The following is a 20,686-nucleotide window of genomic DNA, read 5'->3' on the forward strand; positions in this document are numbered from 1 at the left end:
TCATTGGTGGTCACAATACCTTTGGTTGTACCAACGTGGCTCCTTCCACCGTATAAGGATGAACTACAATGTACACCCATCTTCAGAAGTGTAATTTTAAAATGAAAAGTTGAGGGATGGAAACAGTTTGTTTTGCACTGTTTACTTTAGTAAACCTTCTATAGAGTTATAATAGCTAGTCTATCCCCAGACAAATCTGTACCTGCTTCAGCTAGATGGGAAGTTTCCTGGCACCCATCGGCCAAATTAATGAAAATAACCCAGGAGCATGTACGTTATATGATCAAAAGTGTGGACAACGCATTCCTCTGATTAAATCAAATCTTAACACTGCAGCATAAAATTCTGTTGTGTCCTTCCAACTTTGTGTCAACAGCCCGTGCTCCTGTTTCAACACCCCCGGGCATAAAGAAATGGGTCTTCCCAGTTTGGTTTGGAAGAACTTGACTGACCTCCACCCCATCCAACACCTTTCAGATGAACTGGAGCGGCGACATTAAGCCAGACCTGATCACCCAACATCAATGTTGGACCTCACTCATGCTCTTGTGGCTGAAGCAAATATCTGCAGCCTGCTTCTGGTAGAAAGCCCGACACCAGAAGAGTGGAGGCTGTTAAAACATTAATACCCATGGTTTTGGAATCACATGTTCACAAATCACATGTGGGTGTAATCTTATAGTTTCCACATATTTTTGGCCATAAAGTGTATTACTTTCTACTCTAAAATCTCTTTTGGTTCTGCCTTCTCAATAACTCCATCCAATGATACAACCTTAGAATTTTCTATTTCAAAGCGGCACTGTCTCACTCAAATCAATTCCTCTGTTGATTAATAAGTTTACAGCAGCTGCGGGGCCTGAATTGACACATCTGTCTTTATACATTACACTGAATTAGTCATTAAGTGTTGGCAAACCTCTGCATTTCTGAGCTCATCTTTGCGTCTTGTCTGTTTCTCCAAGCCAAACCAGCTTCCTCTCAGAACAAAACAAAATCAAAGTTAATTAAAAATGAAATACAACAAAAGTGAAAATAGATAGAAATTGTGACCACGGGGGATTATAAACCAGTGTGGTGACCATGGGTGTTAATAAACTGTGCTTCACTATTATCAAAGCAGATCCTAATCAGCAAAACAGCAAAATTAGATTATATCCGTATGGCCCTGAAAACGTCAAACATAGGAGCTTTTACTGATGTCAGTCACAGATGTGTCTGATGTGCAATACTTCCAAACTTCAGTCACAGAGTTCAAACTCTTTGTGGGGAAATATAGCCCAGTTTTCTCTCCCTGCGATCCAGATATGTGCACTGGTGCATGAAATCAGTGCTGATGGAGAAATTCAAAAAGCTGACAAGTCATGATTTCCATATTTAAGAGCATCGCCATAATAACTGCTGTTCAAACATCTGTGCAACATCAACACGAACACTTAGTGAAACAAATGGGAACGGCCAGAAGGGACCACCTGTTGTTTCCATGAAAGAGACAGACCCAGTGAAAGCTGTGACCCGGCTTTGATTTCACTGGTTTAATCAGATGTGGAGGAGAAACGGATAAAACTGATTAAGACTTTCAAACAAACCAAAGTAGATCAGCCTGATGCAATAAGGTTAGTAACACTCAATACACAGAGTGGACGAAAATCCAGAGGAGGGAAAAGGTCCCATGTCAAGACCAAAAGCCTCAAGTTAAGACCTACAAATCTCAAGTCAAGTCCCAAGTCAAGCCTCAAGTCTGGTCCCAAATCAAGACCTGAAAGCCTAATTTCAAGACTGGAAAGCCCATTGTGATATTCTGAGGTATGACCAGTTGTCTGCAATGACAAACTCACCTTTTACCTCCTCAGTATGCAGCGTGATTGGCTGCCATCAGATTGATTCAAAGGATATCCATTGTCTGTGTAATGAAGAGCTGATTTGCTGCCCACTTTGTTCATTCATTCCTAGTCAAAAGGTCCAGGTGAAGTCAGGAGTAACTGATGTTAAAGTCGAGTACCAAGTCTTTTCTCCTTTAGTCTAAAATCCATCTCATTTAGTAGGTTTCAAAACTCTGCTCTTGTCTAATTATTTCTAACTAAAATAAAATTTAAATTCAGAAATTATTAGCGAATTAATCAATTTTCCAGTTTCTCAAGTGTGAGAATCACCCGGTATTCTTTGTTTTAGATCCATAGAAATTGATAATCTTTGTGTTTTGGAGAGTAGGCCAGGCAAAACAATACATTTGAAGATGTCACCTTAGGCTCTAGGACATTTTCATTACTTATTGGCCATTTATAGACTAAATGAACAATTGAGTAATCCAGACAGATTAGTCATTAATAAACATAATCATTAGTCTTAGCCCTGTCTGTCATGATCTCCTCTTTATCGTAGAAAAACAAGACAAAAACTCCTTGTGGGATGATATAATTCCCCTTTATTTCCAATGTAATCTCGCTTATCTCCAACAAGAGTTGACCTGCAGCCTTTGCAACAAGTTTGCAATGGGGGAAAAATGTATTATCTGATTAAACTGGCAGGTTTTTAAAAAACTGTTTAAAAGGCAAAATAACATAAGAGTTTTTTTTATTGTCTTGTCTTTACATTTGTAGCTGCAATGCCCCTCCTTTGTGAGTTGAGATGGCAATCTCAGGGACACCACCTGTTCCTGCCCTGCAAATTCTGCTGCTAGCGATATGTAGGGGAGAGAGTTACTCACCGACTCTGTGGGTTTGGATCCGGACAAGGGGGCATAAGCCACCCGGTACTGATGAACCTGGCCTGTGGCGGGCTCCCAGCGCACGTTCAGGCTGTTGGGGGTGGGGTTGTACACCTGTATGTTCCTGGGTGGCGTGCGGGGGACTGCAGGGGTCACACAGAGGTTAAGAGAAAGTGAGAAGTGCAAACTTTCTTCATTTACCAACAAAACCTCAAAAATCGAATGGGCTTGTTCAAAGTAGATGCCATTTTTAGGACCCAGAAAATGACGTTGATGGATTCACAAAAACATGTGTTTACATTCCTGAAAATGTCACTGCTGGTAAGTAAAGTGCTAAACAAGAAATGGAGTGAAAATCAAGCCCGAGGAATAGGTTCTCAGTTTAGGCTTTGCATTTCTTAAAAAGCAACAAAACTAATTCTTCAAACAAATGACAACTGTGAACCTTTTAGTGAATTAAAACAATAAATGAATGAATCTTCTACTGTCAAAGTTTGGAATTAAAACAAGCTGATTTTTGTTGGAATAATTAAATTAACAACATTTAATGGAAGAATAAATTGTCTTTGCAGTGGCACTCACTACATCACACTCAAACTTGAGGTTTAACTCAAATGCTGACTGCAGCAAAAGTCTCCTGCAGGAGAGTCGCTTTATAGTGTCCATGTGGAGAATGTGTAGAGAGAAGTAGCACAGTTCTGGGTTTATGCAAAAGCCCTAAACTTCCCTTTAAAACCGAACCAGATGTGCATATCCCCCTGGTATTTGGAGCTTTACCCAATAAAACAAAACTAGATGCTCTAGGTAGACTTAAACGTAGCCTTTTCCTCAGTAAGGAAAAAAAACTCTAGAGCAAAACCTTTTCCCTCATGTTTTATAACCTCATTGAACAAATAATCTTTTAATACCTTAAAAATACAGAGGACACAGGCTCTCAGGATGTTTTACCTCATCCAAGACAAAATTACCTTCTATCCTACAGAGAGATTATGTAATTCTGATCTAATTTTTTGTTATCAATCATTTTAAAGCAGTGAGCACCATTTATTTTCACATTTTTGGACTGAAATTCAGTTTTTGACCACACAAATGTGACAAATTCCTCCTGGGGCAGAAACAGTAAAACTGGACAGGAGTTACTGGTAATAAAAGATCATTAACGTCACACTAAGGCTCATATTCACTGATAGACTGACTCACAAAGAGGACCAATGTCTCACTACAGGGATGGAGAGGTCGCCTAACCTGCCAACAGACAGACGTGACTGGTTCACTTTTCGCTGCAGCCAACACGCAACGCACATTCTACTACAGCGTCCTCACGGTCATTCTGCATAAACTAATGCTTCACTGCCTAAAATGTTAACACAACTTTTTCGAGCAAATAAATGATAAAAGACCAACAAGATGATCAAATATTTCACCTTTTTCTAACTTTGAGAACGCACACACAGCGAGGCGTCCACCAGTTGCACAACTCTTCTCCGGTATACCATACTTTTAGTGTTTGAATTGTATAGAAGGAAGCCAGAAACCCGCTCAGGCACCACCCTAAGAAAAGCAAGACAGCTGTAAACCTTTGGTGAACAAAGAATGGTGTAGCTACTGGAGAAGAGTTGTGCAACGTGTTTTAATTTAGATTTTTGCATTGGCCGCCACAGTGGGTTGCCAGATGAGACCACTGTGGTGTCATTGACATGAATAGGGGGGCTGTTTGACATTTCTGAGAGTTATAGTGCAGAAACACAGCCACACTGAATGTCGCAATGAAAACCCAAAACATTTACAACTGCTACAAGTCTCAAATTTGTGCCAATAACCAAATCTGTCCCCTGACGGGTGCATTACGTGTAGTTGTATGTGCATATGTAGTTTAGAAAATGCTTCAAGCCCAACCAATAAAAACACTTTAGTTGGACATAAACTGACTCTGAAACAAAGTGCTTCACATCACATCTGGATGACAATGAAGCCTTCAAACTATCCCCCACAAGAAATAAAATATTCAGGTTTATGTTTGCCCGCTGGAGCGGTCTGTGGGATCACAGTTGTGCCTCACTCATAGCTCTCCTATTAAAAACCCCAGGATGCATTCTGCTGACTAGGCATGACATGCCGTCTGGGCAGAAACAAAACTAACACAACAGGACATCAAACCACACAGACGCAGAGCAATCAGCAAATTGACAGTTCTCAAAAGAGAGATGATTGAGTTGTGAGAGATTGAGTGTTTCTCCATCCAGTAGTTTAAAAAGTTCCACATAATCTTGGTTTAACTTTCTGCTATAGATCACTTTGAAATAAGTCTTCAGCTTCTCTTTGTTCCATCGACTCATCCTGAGGGCCAGTTTCAAGGCTGATTTAGGGGGGTTTGGCTAATTCTGCACATTTTAGTAGTTTTTACACCTGTTTTAAATATTCTGTTTGTCTATAAAGATGTTTCTGATGTCAGACTTTGCAGAAGAGCAAAAAATAATGAGTTGCTTCAGTCCAGATTCAGGTTCACCTCAGGGAAACGAAATCACAGAGCAGTTATCGTGAGGACATTAGTGCAGAGACAAGGTTTAAAGAGGTGGTATTCTGCTCATTTTCAGGTTCAAAGTCCTATTTAGAGGTTGTACCAGAACAGGTTTACATGGTTTCATTAAAAAAATAAAATAAAAAAATAAAACACCATATTGTTGTCATACTGCACATTGCTGCAGCTCCTCCCTGTGACATCACAGGGATGAAAGGGAAGCGGCTGGACTACAAACGAGCTGTTCAGGCAGTTCAGAGCAGAGTTTTCTGTGGGAGATGGGAACTCCCTTACTTTGGGTTTTTCATTACATGCACAAAAAAAGGTTTATAACTCAAAAGGAGAGGGAAAAAGCATAATACCACCTCTTTAAACATTCATCTCAGTAAAGGTGTATCTGCTCTCTACAGCCCAGTGCTGCTGACCACTGACAGGCGCTCATTCAAACTGTGGCCTTTGACCTTTACTTCACCGCTGTAGGAGATGTTTAAAATTCTTGCTCAAGGAAACAGAAGTCCACTGTCACGGGAAGTCTGTCATTTTAAAAAACAATATGACACTAACATCCAAACTACAAATGTTAAAGATGATTTCTACAAAGTTCAATTTAAATTCCAGGAGTTCCAAATGACTTGTGTTTTACTGCCTGTCAAAATGAAGCAAATGCATCTACCCACTGCATAAATGGACCACGAACAAACATATTTGTCAAGAACAGAGAACGGGTGTCAAAGATTTTCAGGACGAGGAGCTCAAAAAGACTCTGACAAATGATTTCAAGAGTCTGACAGGAGTCTGTGAGAACGATGGATTAACTGCATGTGAAAACATTTAAGTTCTGCTTTAATGGAAGTATTTTGCGTTTCACGTTTTACGAGAGAAAAGGGTTTCAAAGACTTGGACTAAAATGATCTTTTCCCCCACAGGATAAGTCTGATTAAATGTTTTCAAACAGATGTATGAAAGGGGTTTGTTTTATAACCAGGTCAGCTATGTGTTACAGACTGAGCTTGTTACTTTAACAAAGTGTTAGCCTTGTTAGCCTTATGTTGCTAGGATAGCGAGTTTCTTCATGTCCGTCTAAAGTGTGTCTGCTAGTGTTAGTCAGCCATAAAAGTGTCAAGTCATCTCAGTTTAAATCGCCAGTTTCATAATCTTTCTGTTGTGTTTTTGTGGGTCTAATGGGTGGAGAGCCTTTATGGATGTGGTTTCCTCGTTATGCTTCTGTCCACAAAGCAGCAGTATTGATTTTGTATGATTCAAATTTAAACCTTTCTAAACGTCTGATCCGACAGGTGTGAGGACAGTCGAGGACTTACGTGTCTTTCCCATATCAGACTGGCGCAGACCTTCTCCCTCTGGGTAAACTGGAACCACAGTCACTGTGTAAGGAGTGTCTGACAGCAGGTTCCTCAGGATGGTGTTGGTGGTGCCGCCCGACACCTGCTCCTGCTCACACACAGGATTATTTTACAATTATTATGTAACCAATGTTTTACATCCCAGAAAGAACTAAATTAAGCTGTGGCTCAGCAGAAAACACAACTGCCATTATCACAGGTTAATTTTAAAATTTCCAAAAAAAAAAAAAGAAGAACTGATCAGAAGCTTCGGACTCACAGTAGAAAGAAAACATGAAACCGTACACTAACTTTGTTTACAATGGTAAGGTAAACAAAATCATACACACACCAATTACTTTACAGACAGATGGATGAAATGTAGAATTATTAAACAAAATGAATTTCCTTTTTTCCACCTTTTTGGTTCCGAAAACATCGACAGTCAAGACGATCACGGACAATATCTTCTAGCTCATATATTCTGCCAAATGCTAACTAGACTAACGAGTGTGCAGTCACGCTAGCAGCTCTGTGAGGCCGTACTTTGGCACAGCAGTGCTTTAAACTGAATACTAACGTCCGCATGCTAACATGTGCACAGTGACAATGCTAACACGCGGATGTGTAGCAGGTACAATGCTCACCATGTTAGTGTAGCGTGTTAGCATGCTAACAATTAACACTAAACACAGAAGAGCTGAGGCTGATGGGAATTAAGTTTGCAGGTATTTAGGCATAAGACATAACAAAAAGAAAAATATTTTGACAAATTAAATCTTGATTTAATGATGGCGCTTAACGGAAGGTCATCCTCTGGGAACCATGAATGTCTGCACAAAATTTCGTGGCATTCAATAGTTGTTGAAACACTTGGGCCAAAGCGGTGGACTGAGAGCCATGCACTCTGATCACATTAAAAAACTAAGCAACAAAGCACAGGAGGTCAGTCTGATGTCTCACCATGTCCTCGGCGCCTCCGGACGCGGGAACATAGAAGATGCGATACTGGCGGACGTTGCCCTCCGCCGGCTCCCAGCGCACCTTGAGGGAGCTGGTGGTGGGATCAGTGACCTGCAGATTCTTCACTCCGCCCAGAGCCTCTGTCAACACAACGGAGGGTCATTACATGATCATCGGTTTCCTGTTTGAGTTACAGCCACAGTCAAGTCAGACTAGCAGCTACCAATTTACTCTTCTCTTTGGCCTTGTCGGAGCAACAGAAGGGTTTGGTTTACCGCTTCAGGGAGGAGTGTCAAAGGGACATCTGCTGAAGTACAAATACTTTTCTTTGATCATCTAAACTTCCCGCTACTGTCATTACACCAAAACATTGTGCTGGTGCTTTGTTATGCTTCCAAACACGTTCCGTCATGGTTTGGGGTTTTATTTTTGTATTTCCTGTTTTATGTTGAAAGAGTCCTTCTTATGTGCACTTTTAATTCTTGATCTCTTGTGGATTCGTTTGCCTTTTTGGACAGCTTTCCTGATTTTGACCCTTGCCTGCCTAAAACTTCAATTTAGTCCCAAATAGTCACCTGTCCTATTACTGGCCTGGTGTGGCTACATGTTTTGACTAATAAACGCAGGTCTCAATTAGACACCGGGTCTGGTTTTTATAGAAGTTCTCTGGATGTATAAAACCTCTTGAAGCCCACCGGGTTGCCTGCTTGATCTAGTTAGATCATGCATACAAATATAAAACGCTTAAACTTTTGTCAATATGGACATGCAAGACCTGTTAGATTCTCCACAATTCAACTGATTAGTTCGTTTTACGGAAACAGAGAGCATCAAAATATTACTCATTCAGATTTACTGGCATGGTAAATCCTTCAGTGATTTAAGCAAATCTATTAATGATCTTTCTGCATTTGGGTCCAATCCCTTGTATTCCTGCTACCACAATTGCACAACCGTGACACATGCGTCACATTTATAACATAACAAACCTAAGTAAAGGAACTTTTCTTTAGTCTTAACATCTTATAATCTTCATATCTTAAGGTTTGTCACATATTGATCTCAGAATCTCAACTTTAAGCCTTTGATTGGTGGATTATATGCAGCCTGTGTGCTCTAGGTTTAAAACAAGTTAGGACAGGTTTTGGCAGAGCTCTTTGTAAGCTAGATGTGGTTACAGCTGCTTCGCTTTGGACGAGCTCACTTGTCTTTCCGTTCTCCGACATGCGTTTCCCCTCCACGTCGGAGTAAATGGGCACCAGCGTCACTTTATACACGGTGTCTGGCTGCAGGTCTCTCAGCACCGTGTTGGTCGACATTCCAGATACCTGAGTCTGTAAAGGACAAAACGACAAAGTAACACATCTGTGTAGGAATCTCAGCCATGGAAAAAATTATGTTGTACACTAAACTTGTCCATGGTTGGTATTTATTTTTTATTTATTTATGTGTAAATGTGTTTTAAATACAGTTTCCCCCTTTTTATTTCCCCTAATGTGGCTTTTATTTATTCCTCAGTGTCTGACATTAACAGTATTATCTTGCTCCAGCTCTTCATTTAAGTTATCTGATGTTTATTCAAACCCAAAAACATTTCACCAAAATTCAGCCTGACATGCTCGTCATCTTTGGAAACTTCGATATCTTCACTACAATCTAAAATAAACTTCTGTGGGAGAACAGTGTTTGGTTGAGCGAGGTTAAAGACCAAGAACAGAGCCTCGGATCTCCCTGTTTACTTTGTTTGGCTACACTGATCTTGACTGAAAAGCACCTTCTGCTACTTGTTCTTGTTTAAAGCACAAATCTGGGCGGCTGTGGCTCAGGAGAGAGAGGGGATCGTCCATTAATCAGGTCGGAGGTTCGATGCCCGGTTCGTACAGTCAGCATGTCCTAACCGTGTTTCCATCTGACGAGCTGGCTTGGCAGCCAGTACCATCAGTGTATGACTGGGTAAATCTTCTTCCAGCTCTTCCCTGAAACTATGTGATGTGCCCTTTGAAGCTCTTTTTCCTCTGGCCCATAGAGATCAATTGTTTTCCAAAAACTATTAAAAACACAGCTGAACAATAGCAAAGAATTGCTTTCATTACTCAGTGTGTTTGAATATCAGATTTGGCAGAAAGAAAAACCTCAAATGGCATTTTAACCATCAGGGGAGTCTAAAAACTGACCTTGGACTTGAAGTAGCTGACATAACTTCTCCACAAGATCTATTTAGTAGCTGTTCTGGAGCTTTTGAGCGTATCACGCAATCTTCATCTGTAAATGGAGTTTGATCACTTGTCACCTAATGTAGATGTTCAGATTTGCATTTTACTGAGCACTTTAAGGACTTCTCTTCTGTGCTTACATATACAATTTCCATCTGCGGAGGAAGCTCTTAAGGTACAACCGAAAGCTCCAGAACAGCTACAAAATGGACCTTTTAATCTGATAGTTTAGCCAGCTAGTTTAATTTGGTTTAGTTGGATTCTCCATTGGCTTCTGTTGCAAGTCCACACAGAATCAATATCTGAGACAGGTGTTTAAAAACATAAATAAAATGGAGAAAAAATATAAACTGACAGCTTTCCATTTTCGTGGAATTTAAGTTGAAATGAGTATTTTAAATATCCCCAATTAAAACCGACCATGCTCTCGGTCCCTCCGGCGGCGGGGACGTAGATGATGTTGTACTGCCTGACGTCGCCCTCGGCCGGCTCCCAGCGAACTCTGAGGGAGTTGGTGGTGGGGTCGATCACCTGGAGATTCTTCACTCCGCCCAGGGGCTCTGAAAGAGACGGGACACATCACAGTCCGAAACAACTACTGCACATCATCCGCGCCGTTTGCTTTGTCCTCCAGGGATGGGTGGGGTTCACCTCATCAGGACAGTCCAGATGTCTCAAAGTCGAGGAGATTGTCAATCACAGAGGAGTCTTTTCCTTTCCTGTGACGGTCTAAACTTTGTGCTATTCTACGAGGCAAAAACATCCCTATTAAAAAGTATTTTAGCCAGAGTGCACCTGCAACTTTCTGTTTTCTTAGTCTTTAAAGGATCATACTTCTACTTTTTGACCTATTAACTACAAACTGAATTTATTTCATGCTGAGACCATTTTGAAAACTGTCTTTTTGGTGGTTGTATCAAGAATGCAGCCACGTGTCCTGAAAATATACTAATTTTATCTACCAGCTACGCTGTAGCCAAATAGTCCAAATATTGAACAACAGAGTGAAAGAGTTAAGAGGGTTTAGGTCAGGGCACCCTGGGGGCCTAAGGGTTTAAAGCTAAATCTTCCTCCAGCATTTTATAATGGAGGCGCAGCACGTCGCTTGAACTAAAGAGCGCCTTTTCTGACATCAGAAGAATGTATTGCATTTTTTATTAAATATAAGGCTTGTTAAGCTTCAGAAAATCAAGCAGAAGGGCTACGTCACACAGCAAAGTCATCTTACTACGGTGCTTCATTTGCCACTTGTTATATTGCAGCACGGTTAAATGAAGTGCAAGTGCTATATGAGGTCGGCAGGTATAACGATGGATCTCGACCAGCTTACCACCTCACTAACCGGTTTCATGAGTCTGGCCAGGGATCTTTTCCTGTCAGCGTTCTCCTGAACGCTCTAATAAAAAGGTAGATAATGGCACAAAATATAATATCTGCTCTCATGGAACATTTAGGAAGAGATGGGCACTAGTTGCAAAGGCCATGCCGCAACTACGTACTAAAGATTAACAGCACCTCTGTTTTGTTTTAAAAAGTACAATAAAAGTTAAAAAGTTCAAATGAAAACAAAGATCCAATAAATAAATCATGCAAACACCAATGGCATGAAAGGAATACTGGGTGTTTTATTGTTGCAATAAAACACTGCTTTCCTGGATGTTGGATAGTCCTTGAATGCACCAGCAGGGAGAGATTAACGAACCAGTTCAAACCAGTAACTGCATGATCACCCCTGCAAGGCTGGAAGTTAATCTGAATCTGAAAATGTTTAGTATCCTCTGGAAACTGTTCGGCCATTTAATGAAGCTATGCACACGTTTTAAAGACCCCACGGAATAAAGGACTAACTTCCAGGAGAGTGAACAATGGGTCCATTTCAAGTCCTTTAACTGCATCCACGTTTCCCCTCACTTTAGTCTCCGTCTTATTCTCTCCCACCAACACCACAAGGGAGAGAAGCGAGGAAAAGCAAAGGCATTATCCGAAGCGACGAGTGAGGAACTTTAAAATAAGAGAATCGGTACGTAACGTGCGGCTCTTTAAGGCGGCGTACAGTTTATAATAATCCTTCATTGTGCTATAATACAGCCAACAAGACAAACATCACATTGATAAAGAAAAGATGGACATTCTAAATTACGGTTAAAGGCCAAATTAAATAAGTAGCACAACATTTTTGCCAGTCAAGTGAGACGTCATGACTCTGGAATAAAATGGGCCAGAGTCTAGTAAAAATAACCCTTAGTGTGCACCAGATAGATTAAGCACATTTCAGTTAGATCACATTAAATAAACTTTGCTGTCTCAGATACATTCCTGTCTTTCTTTGTGACAAACAATCCAACACAAAGCACGAAGGGTACTGTCAGATTTGATTATTTGACTCTCTCAGGAACAATTTCACACACGCTTCCAGGAATGTGAGCCCTATCTACGGCTGAACTCATTGTGGGTTCATGTGGACAAGAGCTGAATATCTTCCAGTCAGGACGGCGGGTTACTCACTTGTCTTTCCCTTCTCAGCCTGCCGTATGCCCTCCACGTCTGGGTAGACGGGAACAACAGCCACATTGTAGACGGTGTCGGGATCCAAGTTTCTCAGGATGATGGTGGTGTCTCCTGAGACCTCCTCCTGTTCAGTTAAAATGTTAAATCCTCCGTCAGCATTATACGACTTAATCCGATAATAGTGAGAATGTCTGAGTCCACAGTGCTGAAGGAAACAGACGTGGAGCTGTTCGAGGCTGCTGACAGCGTGTAAGGCCTTGAATATACAGAAACTGTACAAACAGTCCTGGTGCATCATAGTTAACTGAAACAGATCCTACCATTCGGTCCTCTCCTCCCGGTTGAGCAGTATAGAAGACCTTGTAGCTGCGGACGTTGCCCGGCGCCGGATCCCAGCGGGCCGTCAGAGTGCTGATGGTCGGGTCGATCACCTTCAAGTTCTTCACTCCACCCAGGGGATCTAAGAAGGATGAGCAGGTCCAGGTCCATCTCAATTAGTGCGGACAGGATTTGTTCAATCAATCAATTAATTTACAAAAATTTTTATGATGTCTACTCCAGGGTTTCTCAAACCTCTACTGGAGCAACCCTTGTCCCGCATGTTTTAGAGCTCCCCCAGCTCCAGCACAGCTGATTTTACAGTATATAATCAACTTGTTATCAAGCAGCTTCAGGAGTTCATAACGAACTGATCATTGACAAGGGGAACTTCAGCGCACTGTTAAACGACATTTCACCAAAACCAGACAGCATCAGACTTGAGTCCAACCTGGTCAGGAGGAGGGTTGTGGCTTCAGACTTCAGTGTGAGTAGTCCGTGGCCTGAAAGTGACCCCCATGTGCAGAAAAATAACACGTCACACGCAGCAGCACGCTGTATGACAGTACACGGAGCAACACAGGTTAGCCTGGTTAGCCATCGTCCTCTCATGGGTCAGATTTCTCCCAAATTACAACTTTCTGTTCTTTTCATTACGGGTTCTGGTGCTGTACAACACAGCTACCCCACAACTCACTCCCTCCCTCTCTCTCTACTGTGTCCGCATGGACATGTTGCATGCACGCAACTCAGAAAAGAGCTCGCGGTCCGGTGGATTATAGGTGGAAGAAAGGGAATTTGTGAGCAGATGAAAGCAAGGTAGAGGAGGAGGAGAGCCACATGTTTAATTAAGGCTTTTGTTGAGCTTTTTCCTTCACTGCGGCTCCGTCTACAGCAGAACTGTGACAACAGCTGCTCTAGAGGGACGTCAAACTCGCATCAAGTGTCTGTTTGTCCAGACTCAGGTCGCATTTAAAAAGATCGTATCGGATTTGAACCACAAATGGAAGTGGCCCAAATCTAGACTAGAAAAGTCCATGTGTCTTGGCCCGTTCACACTGTTATAAAAAGATCAGATCTCAGTCACATGAGCAAAAACATTTTCCTCACTTTGGCTTGTAGTCTGAACGGAGCCTGTGTAAACGACTCTAGAGCTGCAATTAATCGCCAACTATTTTGTTAATCGATTAATCACTTTGGAAGTTTTTTTTCCCCCTTTTTAAAAAACTGGAATTTGAGTCCTTTTTTTTAAATGTGAGTATTTTCTGGTTTCTTTCCTCCTCTGTGAAGACATTTTTCACCATTTCCTGGACCTAACAACTTATCAATTAATCATGAAAACAATCTTGAGATTAATAATGAAGTGATCGTTAGTTGCAGCTCTACTCGACTCACTGCTGTGTGCGTTCATACTTCCACCTCGGCCACATACCAAAAGACAACAGGGTCAGCTGTGTGTGAATCATAATCCATTTTATCTGATAGCGCTGATGCCTGAAGCTGCGTTAATGCTATGGTGACTCAAAGTCTGAATGAATGGTGGTTTTAACTGTGCTCACTTTGAACATGGCAAAAGTAAGAATCACACGTGTTTTACAGCATGTTTTCAAGGCATCACTGCCACCTAATTAACAGTTACAATGCTTAATTATAAATGCTACTAACCTGAGTGCTCTGTGATACTTTCCTAAAATGCCAGTACGTCTGTTTTTTAGGAAAAAGTCTTCAGTTCTGACATATTTCACTTTGAATTAAAAGCACTTGTTTTATCATTTAAGATGATTTGACAAACGCTTGCATTTTTAGGTTAGACTGCTGACTAACAGAGCTATGAATTTGAGGTTACATCACTAACCATCTGTCTTTTATTTCATATGTATTGAGCATTTTTATTCTTGTTTTACTGGTGTTTTAATATTTTATGGTACCCTGTCACATGACTTTGCGTCTTCATTCGGTCTTATTTTAAGCTCATGTGGCAATAAAGTTGTTTCTTGCTCTATTCTCTTATTTTTCCCCAGCTGGCTCAGCCTTGTTCTTCTCTCAAAGCCCGAGTCACATCCTTCAGCTGCAAATCAATCAACAGTCTCATCTGAACTCACTTGTTTTCCCATTCTCGGACTGCGACTTGCCCTCCATCTCATGGTAGACGGGCACGACTGTGACGGTGTACTCTGTGTTCGGCTCCAGGTTCTTCAGGACCGTGGAGGTCGTGGTTCCAGACACTTGGTCCTGGTCGGGGAGAAAAGGAATAGCTTTGAACCGGGTGACCTCAAGGATCTGGAGAACGCTTAGAAAAGCCATTACCGAGAAAGTTTGGCAAATGCAGAAAGACTCTCAGACTGAACAATGTCACAGTTTAATGCGATGCGAGCCCAGTTTTCTTGGATGCATCTTCAGTCTGTAACCGTCTCAGTAACAGGAACAGTAGAAGCTCAGAGATAAAGATGATTTAGGCAGAGAGCTTCACTTAAAATGGTCCTGGGGCAATCTGGGCAATAGAGCAAACCGCCAAACTGGCAGCACGAAGGAGTGTATGCTTTGTGCTGCTTGCACTCCTTCAGGCCTCTGCTGCAAATATAAATTTGTTCTTTGTCCATTTAATCCAATAGTAAGTCCTAAAAATCTGCCAATAAGCTTAGATAACTTCAGTTGTTTCCAAAGCAAGTGACATAATCATGAGGGTAATGAAATGGACCCCCACGAGATATTGTCACTGCTTTATAGAAAACAGTTGCCACAGACTTTGAAACAAGTTAAACTATCCCACATCACTGTCAAATGTTTTCCATTAGTTGTAGTAAATGTAGATTTCAAAGAGAACAATATTATCCAGAGGTTTTCATATTTCTTGATAACTTGATATTGCACCGTTTGCATGACGAGTAAAGAAAGTTCTTGCATGAAACTGCCTTGGATACAAAGTGTAATCATCTCACGCCACTGGCTCTTCTCCACTTGTGTTGAGAAAACCTGAACTTGAAGCCAAAACTAAATATTTTGCTCACACAGTGCAGTACCTGCTGTTATTTAAAAAATAATACTTGTGCTTTCTATGTGATGTAGTCATGGCCTGCAAGAGAAAATGTCTTACTTTTGACGCATTTAACAGAAAGAAGAAAACGTTTTAATTATTTGTATTTTGGGACCCTGCAGCAGCTCTTTTCTTTTTTTTCCTGTTTATTTAACTCCTTAAAATACAGTTTCCTCCCATTTTTCACCCTGAGTACCTTTAATGTTGGAAACATCAACAGTCACCTTAAAATAATACAAAAGAATAATGATCATAGTAAACAGAGCCAGTCAGAAGAGAGAGGATTTTTTATTTATTCACTTAGCTGAAGCTTTTATCCAAATCAACTTACAATTGCTGTATATATTAGAGGTCGCACGCCTCTGGAGCAACGAGGGGTTAAGTTTCTCAGGGACACAGTGGTGGATTGAACCCGGGTCTCTCACACCAAAGGCATGTGTCTTATCCACTGCTCCATCGCCACCCCAGTTAGAAATACCCAATTAAAATAAAAGGTTAATCTGTCTCTTCTAACTGCCACTGAATAATCATTTGGACTTTAAGGTAGCCAAAATGTCTTAAAGTGGTTTGAATTAAAACATCTCTCATTTCACATTTCAGGCAGTTAGAAAAACCAAGATACTAATGGGGCATGGATGAAGTTCCCAGCTGCTGGTAAATCTCCAACATCTGGAACTGGCAACTCTCGACAGTTACATAAGTTCTGCCATCACATGTCTTTTAGATTTCAGCAAAGATCAACTCGTCTTAGGAAATGTCTCAAACCTGGTGGCATAATATCTACACAGTGTATCTACACAGTCTTACCACATCCTGCTCTCCTCCGGCGGCGGGCACCCAGATCACGATGTACTCGCGTACGTTTCCCTCAGCGGGCTCCCAGCGGACGTTCAGGGTGCTGGTGGTGGGATCGGTAACCTGCAGGTTCCTCACAAAACCCAGCGGCTCTGGGGAGAGACACGAAGCAGGAAGACAAATTTAATGCTTGGATCAGATCGTCACACAGCTGCTGTCTAGTCAGAGTTTACTGGTGTCTCCGGGAGGCAGTTTGTTCATATGTTGGACGGCAAGAAAAATGATTTTTTCCTTTAGGTCCACTGATTCAGACTCTGTTTTACTCTGCTGTCATTGAGATAGATGCTTTTGTATATTTGGGCTACAATTGGGAAAATATTTTGTGGTTCTGTCATTCAGATTGCTCCTTGCTGACGTCAATAAATCCATAGCAGAGTTTGGAGAGTGGAGATTAAAGTCAAATAACTTCAGTAATTCTTCACCTTCATTAGTGAAATACATTTCCCCGCTTCACTCATTTATCCAGTCTTTATTTGGAGAAAAACAACTGACACGAAACAACACTTACTAACTGACCATATCAAATATAAATGTGACTGATATCTAATTCATAAGAGGCACTAGACAAGGAAGCAAAAAATAAAAGCCGTGGAAAGAAAGAAGACTTTTCTGCACAATTTTCTGCGTAGCAACACTTTTGTCAACTAAGAAAAAGGTTGTATGCAGCTGTTCTTCAGAAAGACTCTGAAAGGTAACGCTCCATTGATTTGAAGGACTTCTTGGAGGCTCAGGTGCTTTTCAAGGTTCATGGAGGCACTTGAACTTAAATAAAATCTTAAAGACCACACTGCCAATAACCACAGACACTCACTTGTCTTCCCGCCGTCCGTCAGACTGGGTCCGTCTCCCTCTGCGTAGACGGGGACCACGGTGATGGTGTAGCGGGTGTCCGGTAGAAGCTTCTCCAGGACGGTTTTAGTGGTGCTCTCTGACACTTGCTCCTGCAAAGACATAAGTGGTGAACTCAACACCCTGCAGAACTGCCCTTTAACAACCACCACCCCACAAGAGCCCTGACCTTTGACCTTCAGCCTTCAGCAAGTGGAAAGACTAATATTACTGTTCAACTGGTATTTATTTTTGATGACTGAAACTAATATATTTTGTGCTGAATATTTTGTGACAATATTAAAAACATCATTTGTGCAGAACAGTCTCTTAAATAACAGTCTTTTATCCAGCAACATGCTCTTTTGTTTATCTACAAAGCACTTTTTTGAAAACTACCTCCCTATATATCATCCTTAATTGTTACTAGACTAACAAATATCAGACAAACAATACCAGATCACAGATGTGGATTTCTCTAGAGACTCCAGCGGTTTCCGCAGAGTTGGGTAGGACTGCTTTCATTCCTTCGCTCCATACTTAAGGAACAAACTCAAAGACCAAATTCAATTTGAACACTCTGGTGTCACTTACTCAATTTAGAAATGTTATGGAGAATCAATATGATGTTGTATGTAATTGTTTCCATTACTGTACTGTTTTTAAATCTATATTCACTTGTTTGTGTGTCTACTCTTCATGTTAAAATGTTTACACAGCAAAAAAAGAGATCCGGGTCTGTTTTCCCTGTTTAAATAAAGTTAAATTAATAACCGTCGTAAGACTTTCCACTTACACCACTTTCCCAGGTTGAAAAGTGTTTATTTTTATTTACTGGAACATTTTACGTTTCCCAGCAATTTGACCGACCAAACTTAATGGCAGCAAAAAACAAACTTAACTTAATTCAGTGTTTCCTTAAGTAAAAATAAAAATACTTATAAACATGACTGTAAAAGGAAAAAAACAAAACATGAAAAGAAAAAACTTTTCAAACAAAAAGGACATTTATAAAGAAAAGTATCTCCTCAATGCCATGTAAATGTTTCCATTTTTCAAAATGGGAAAAACCTTTGTTTTTATGATTCATTTTATATGTAACGGAAGAAGAAGGCAGCATATGAAACTAAATGAACAGCATTCATATTCCTCTGGCAGAGAAGTTTCTCTGTAAAATTTACTTTGACATGCTAATTGGGGGTAAAAAAAAAAAAAAAAAAGTTATGTCACCGCCGGAGACAAATGAACCACTTCTGAACACGAGCAGCCAAATTGTCAGTCAGCCGCGCTGTGAAGCCGTTATTTCACGGCTCTCTACAGTCTGACGGCAGGCGATTAACATACTTATTTTATTACACATACTTACTTGGAGATGTAAACACCAAAAACATGCACTTCAACGATGAGGGATACTCCTATTGCAAAGGGATTTAGATGCTTTTGTGTGGCAACTGCATGATGGGATTATCCTGTCAAAAAGCATGACATCACTAAATCCCTGTTGAGAGCTTTGATCGTTTTTTTTTTTTTTTTTTTAAAGTCTGACAGCTTTTTTTATTAACTTCTGCTGCACAACCTGTGACATTTCAAAATGGATTGTTTTTTAAAAAAAGCACGTCGCTCCTGGAAATTTGTCCAGATTTTTATGCATTTATTTATTTTTACTGCATGCATTGAAAGGTTACCCTAGGATCTCATTTCATCAAGTGTAAACACATTCAAGGAGGCACAAACTACATCAGTAGACACAGAGTGGCTCTTAAAAGGCACACAATGTCCCTGTGTACAGTATTTCAACTAGCCGAGAGCTTGTCACGAAGTAAAGGTGTTAACAACCCGACACTGTGAGCCAGATAAATGGAATTCTTGAACATCTTCCACATCAGATTGCAAAGTCATGCAGCAACAAACTGCAACAGCCAATAAGATCTGAACCAACTGAAGAAGACACTGGTCTGAACTCAGTTTATTACTTTATAGCTGGGTCAGATAACTTAGCTAACCTCTGTATAAGAGCCTCTAAAATCTCCTCATGACAGAGGCAGCACTGATTAATATCCAGTTTTGATTAAAAAGACAGTTTCAGCTGCATCAGTCTAATAAAACTTCGTGTCTGCATGTGCTACTGTCAGTGTGTTTGTTTGGTTGTTATTACCTGGTCTTTGGGATTAAATAAACTTTATTTTCTCTATAATCATCTCATCACTCATTGTGTTTCTTCTGCATGAATCCAAGATTTTCCCACAGGGATCATAACAATTTAGCTAATTAATCTAAACTAAAGTTAAAGCAATGATCTGCTGGCTGTCATGTTCATTTACAATTAACAGCTGTTTGTTGTTGAACTCATTCAAGCCTAAGAACAGCGACAGACAGTTTACTTAAAGGATAATTTCAGCGGTTTTCCCGGCAGCTGAGCCAACTGCAGTGGCTGCAAAGTATTGTCCTCAAAAAAGTGCTTCTTTTTGCCACTGATAGACAAGATCATGGAAAGGATCCCTACGAGCGACTACCGGAGACAGCCTTGGTTTTTAACAGGAAACTGAAGTCTGAAGGCGAGCTGTTGCAGGAAGACGAGGGAGGGGAGTTTGTTGTCTTGGAGTAACTTTAGGAAATACAATCTTGCGTGCAGTTCCTCTACGTACACAACCAAACTCCTCTTCCTCGTTTTGCATCGTCGTCTTTACAGGGAGCCCTGGCGGTTATTTGGTTACCAGGTTTCATCAGAGAGTTTCCTGTAAGCTAAACGCAAGAGGATCTTACCACAATCTCCAGTCCCCCATCTGCAGGAACGTAGATCACTTTGTAGCCCTGAACGTTGCCGTCAGCAGGATTCCAGGTTACGGTGAGAGTGGTGATGGTCGGGTTGGTCACCTTCATGTTGCCCACTCCTCCCAAAGGCACTGGCAGAGGGAAAAGGATTGTTGTTGGTCTTAACTTTGCTGCAGTCCAAATATACTTTACATTAACTGGTTATAATAAAAACCTCCAGCCCCTGCAGGAACGTCTAATTTATTGAACATTCACAGGTTACAAAAAAGTAACTTACATGTCTTTCCGTCCTCTGACTGGCGTTTCCCCTCCCTGGCAGGATAGACCGGTACCAACGACACTTTGTAGAGCGTGTCGGGCATCAGGTTCCTGAGGACGATGGAGGTGGTGCCTGTAGGAACTTGCTCCTGTTCACCAAGATTAATAATAAAAAGGTTAGTCTCCGAACTGGCAGCATCTGTTTTTGTCCTCAGATGTTAAGAGTCTCACCATCTCCTCGCGGCCACCAGCGGCGGGCACATAGAAGACCTTGTACAGGCGAACTGCTCCGTCAGCCGGGTCCCAGTCCACAGTCAGGGAGGTCATGGTGGGGTCTGACACCCTCAGGTTTTTCACTCCTCCCAGTGGTCC

General features: G+C 41.1%; 1 protein-coding gene across 8 annotated transcripts in view; it reads right to left on the reverse strand.

Moving 5' to 3' along the window:
- The window catches only part of col12a1b (collagen, type XII, alpha 1b), a 151,569-nt gene that overhangs the window by 53,602 nt on the left and 77,281 nt on the right, over positions 1 to 20,686 (reverse strand). For 7 of the 8 annotated variants that reach the window (XM_038726224.1, XM_038726231.1, XM_038726225.1 and 4 more), the window contains 13 exons: positions 20,546 to 20,685; positions 20,334 to 20,463; positions 20,048 to 20,187; positions 17,268 to 17,397; positions 16,409 to 16,548; positions 14,670 to 14,799; positions 12,570 to 12,709; positions 12,247 to 12,373; positions 10,162 to 10,301; positions 8,733 to 8,862; positions 7,529 to 7,668; positions 6,545 to 6,674; positions 2,708 to 2,850 (listed from right to left, as the gene is read on the reverse strand). In XM_038726224.1, coding sequence (XP_038582152.1) covers positions 2,708 to 2,850; positions 6,545 to 6,674; positions 7,529 to 7,668; positions 8,733 to 8,862; positions 10,162 to 10,301; positions 12,247 to 12,373; positions 12,570 to 12,709; positions 14,670 to 14,799; positions 16,409 to 16,548; positions 17,268 to 17,397; positions 20,048 to 20,187; positions 20,334 to 20,463; positions 20,546 to 20,685 — 1,760 coding nt within the window. The remainder of the gene's footprint in view (positions 1 to 2,707; positions 2,851 to 6,544; positions 6,675 to 7,528; positions 7,669 to 8,732; positions 8,863 to 10,161; positions 10,302 to 12,246; positions 12,374 to 12,569; positions 12,710 to 14,669; positions 14,800 to 16,408; positions 16,549 to 17,267; positions 17,398 to 20,047; positions 20,188 to 20,333; positions 20,464 to 20,545; position 20,686) is intronic. The other variant, XM_038726229.1, reaches the window with a different exon arrangement.

The sequence above is a fragment of the Micropterus salmoides genome, unplaced genomic scaffold, assembly GCF_014851395.1.
Source record: "Micropterus salmoides isolate LMB-PRFRI ecotype aquatic unplaced genomic scaffold, ASM1485139v1 Ms_hic_scaffold_18, whole genome shotgun sequence".
Taxonomy (NCBI): Eukaryota; Metazoa; Chordata; class Actinopteri; order Centrarchiformes; family Centrarchidae; genus Micropterus; species Micropterus salmoides.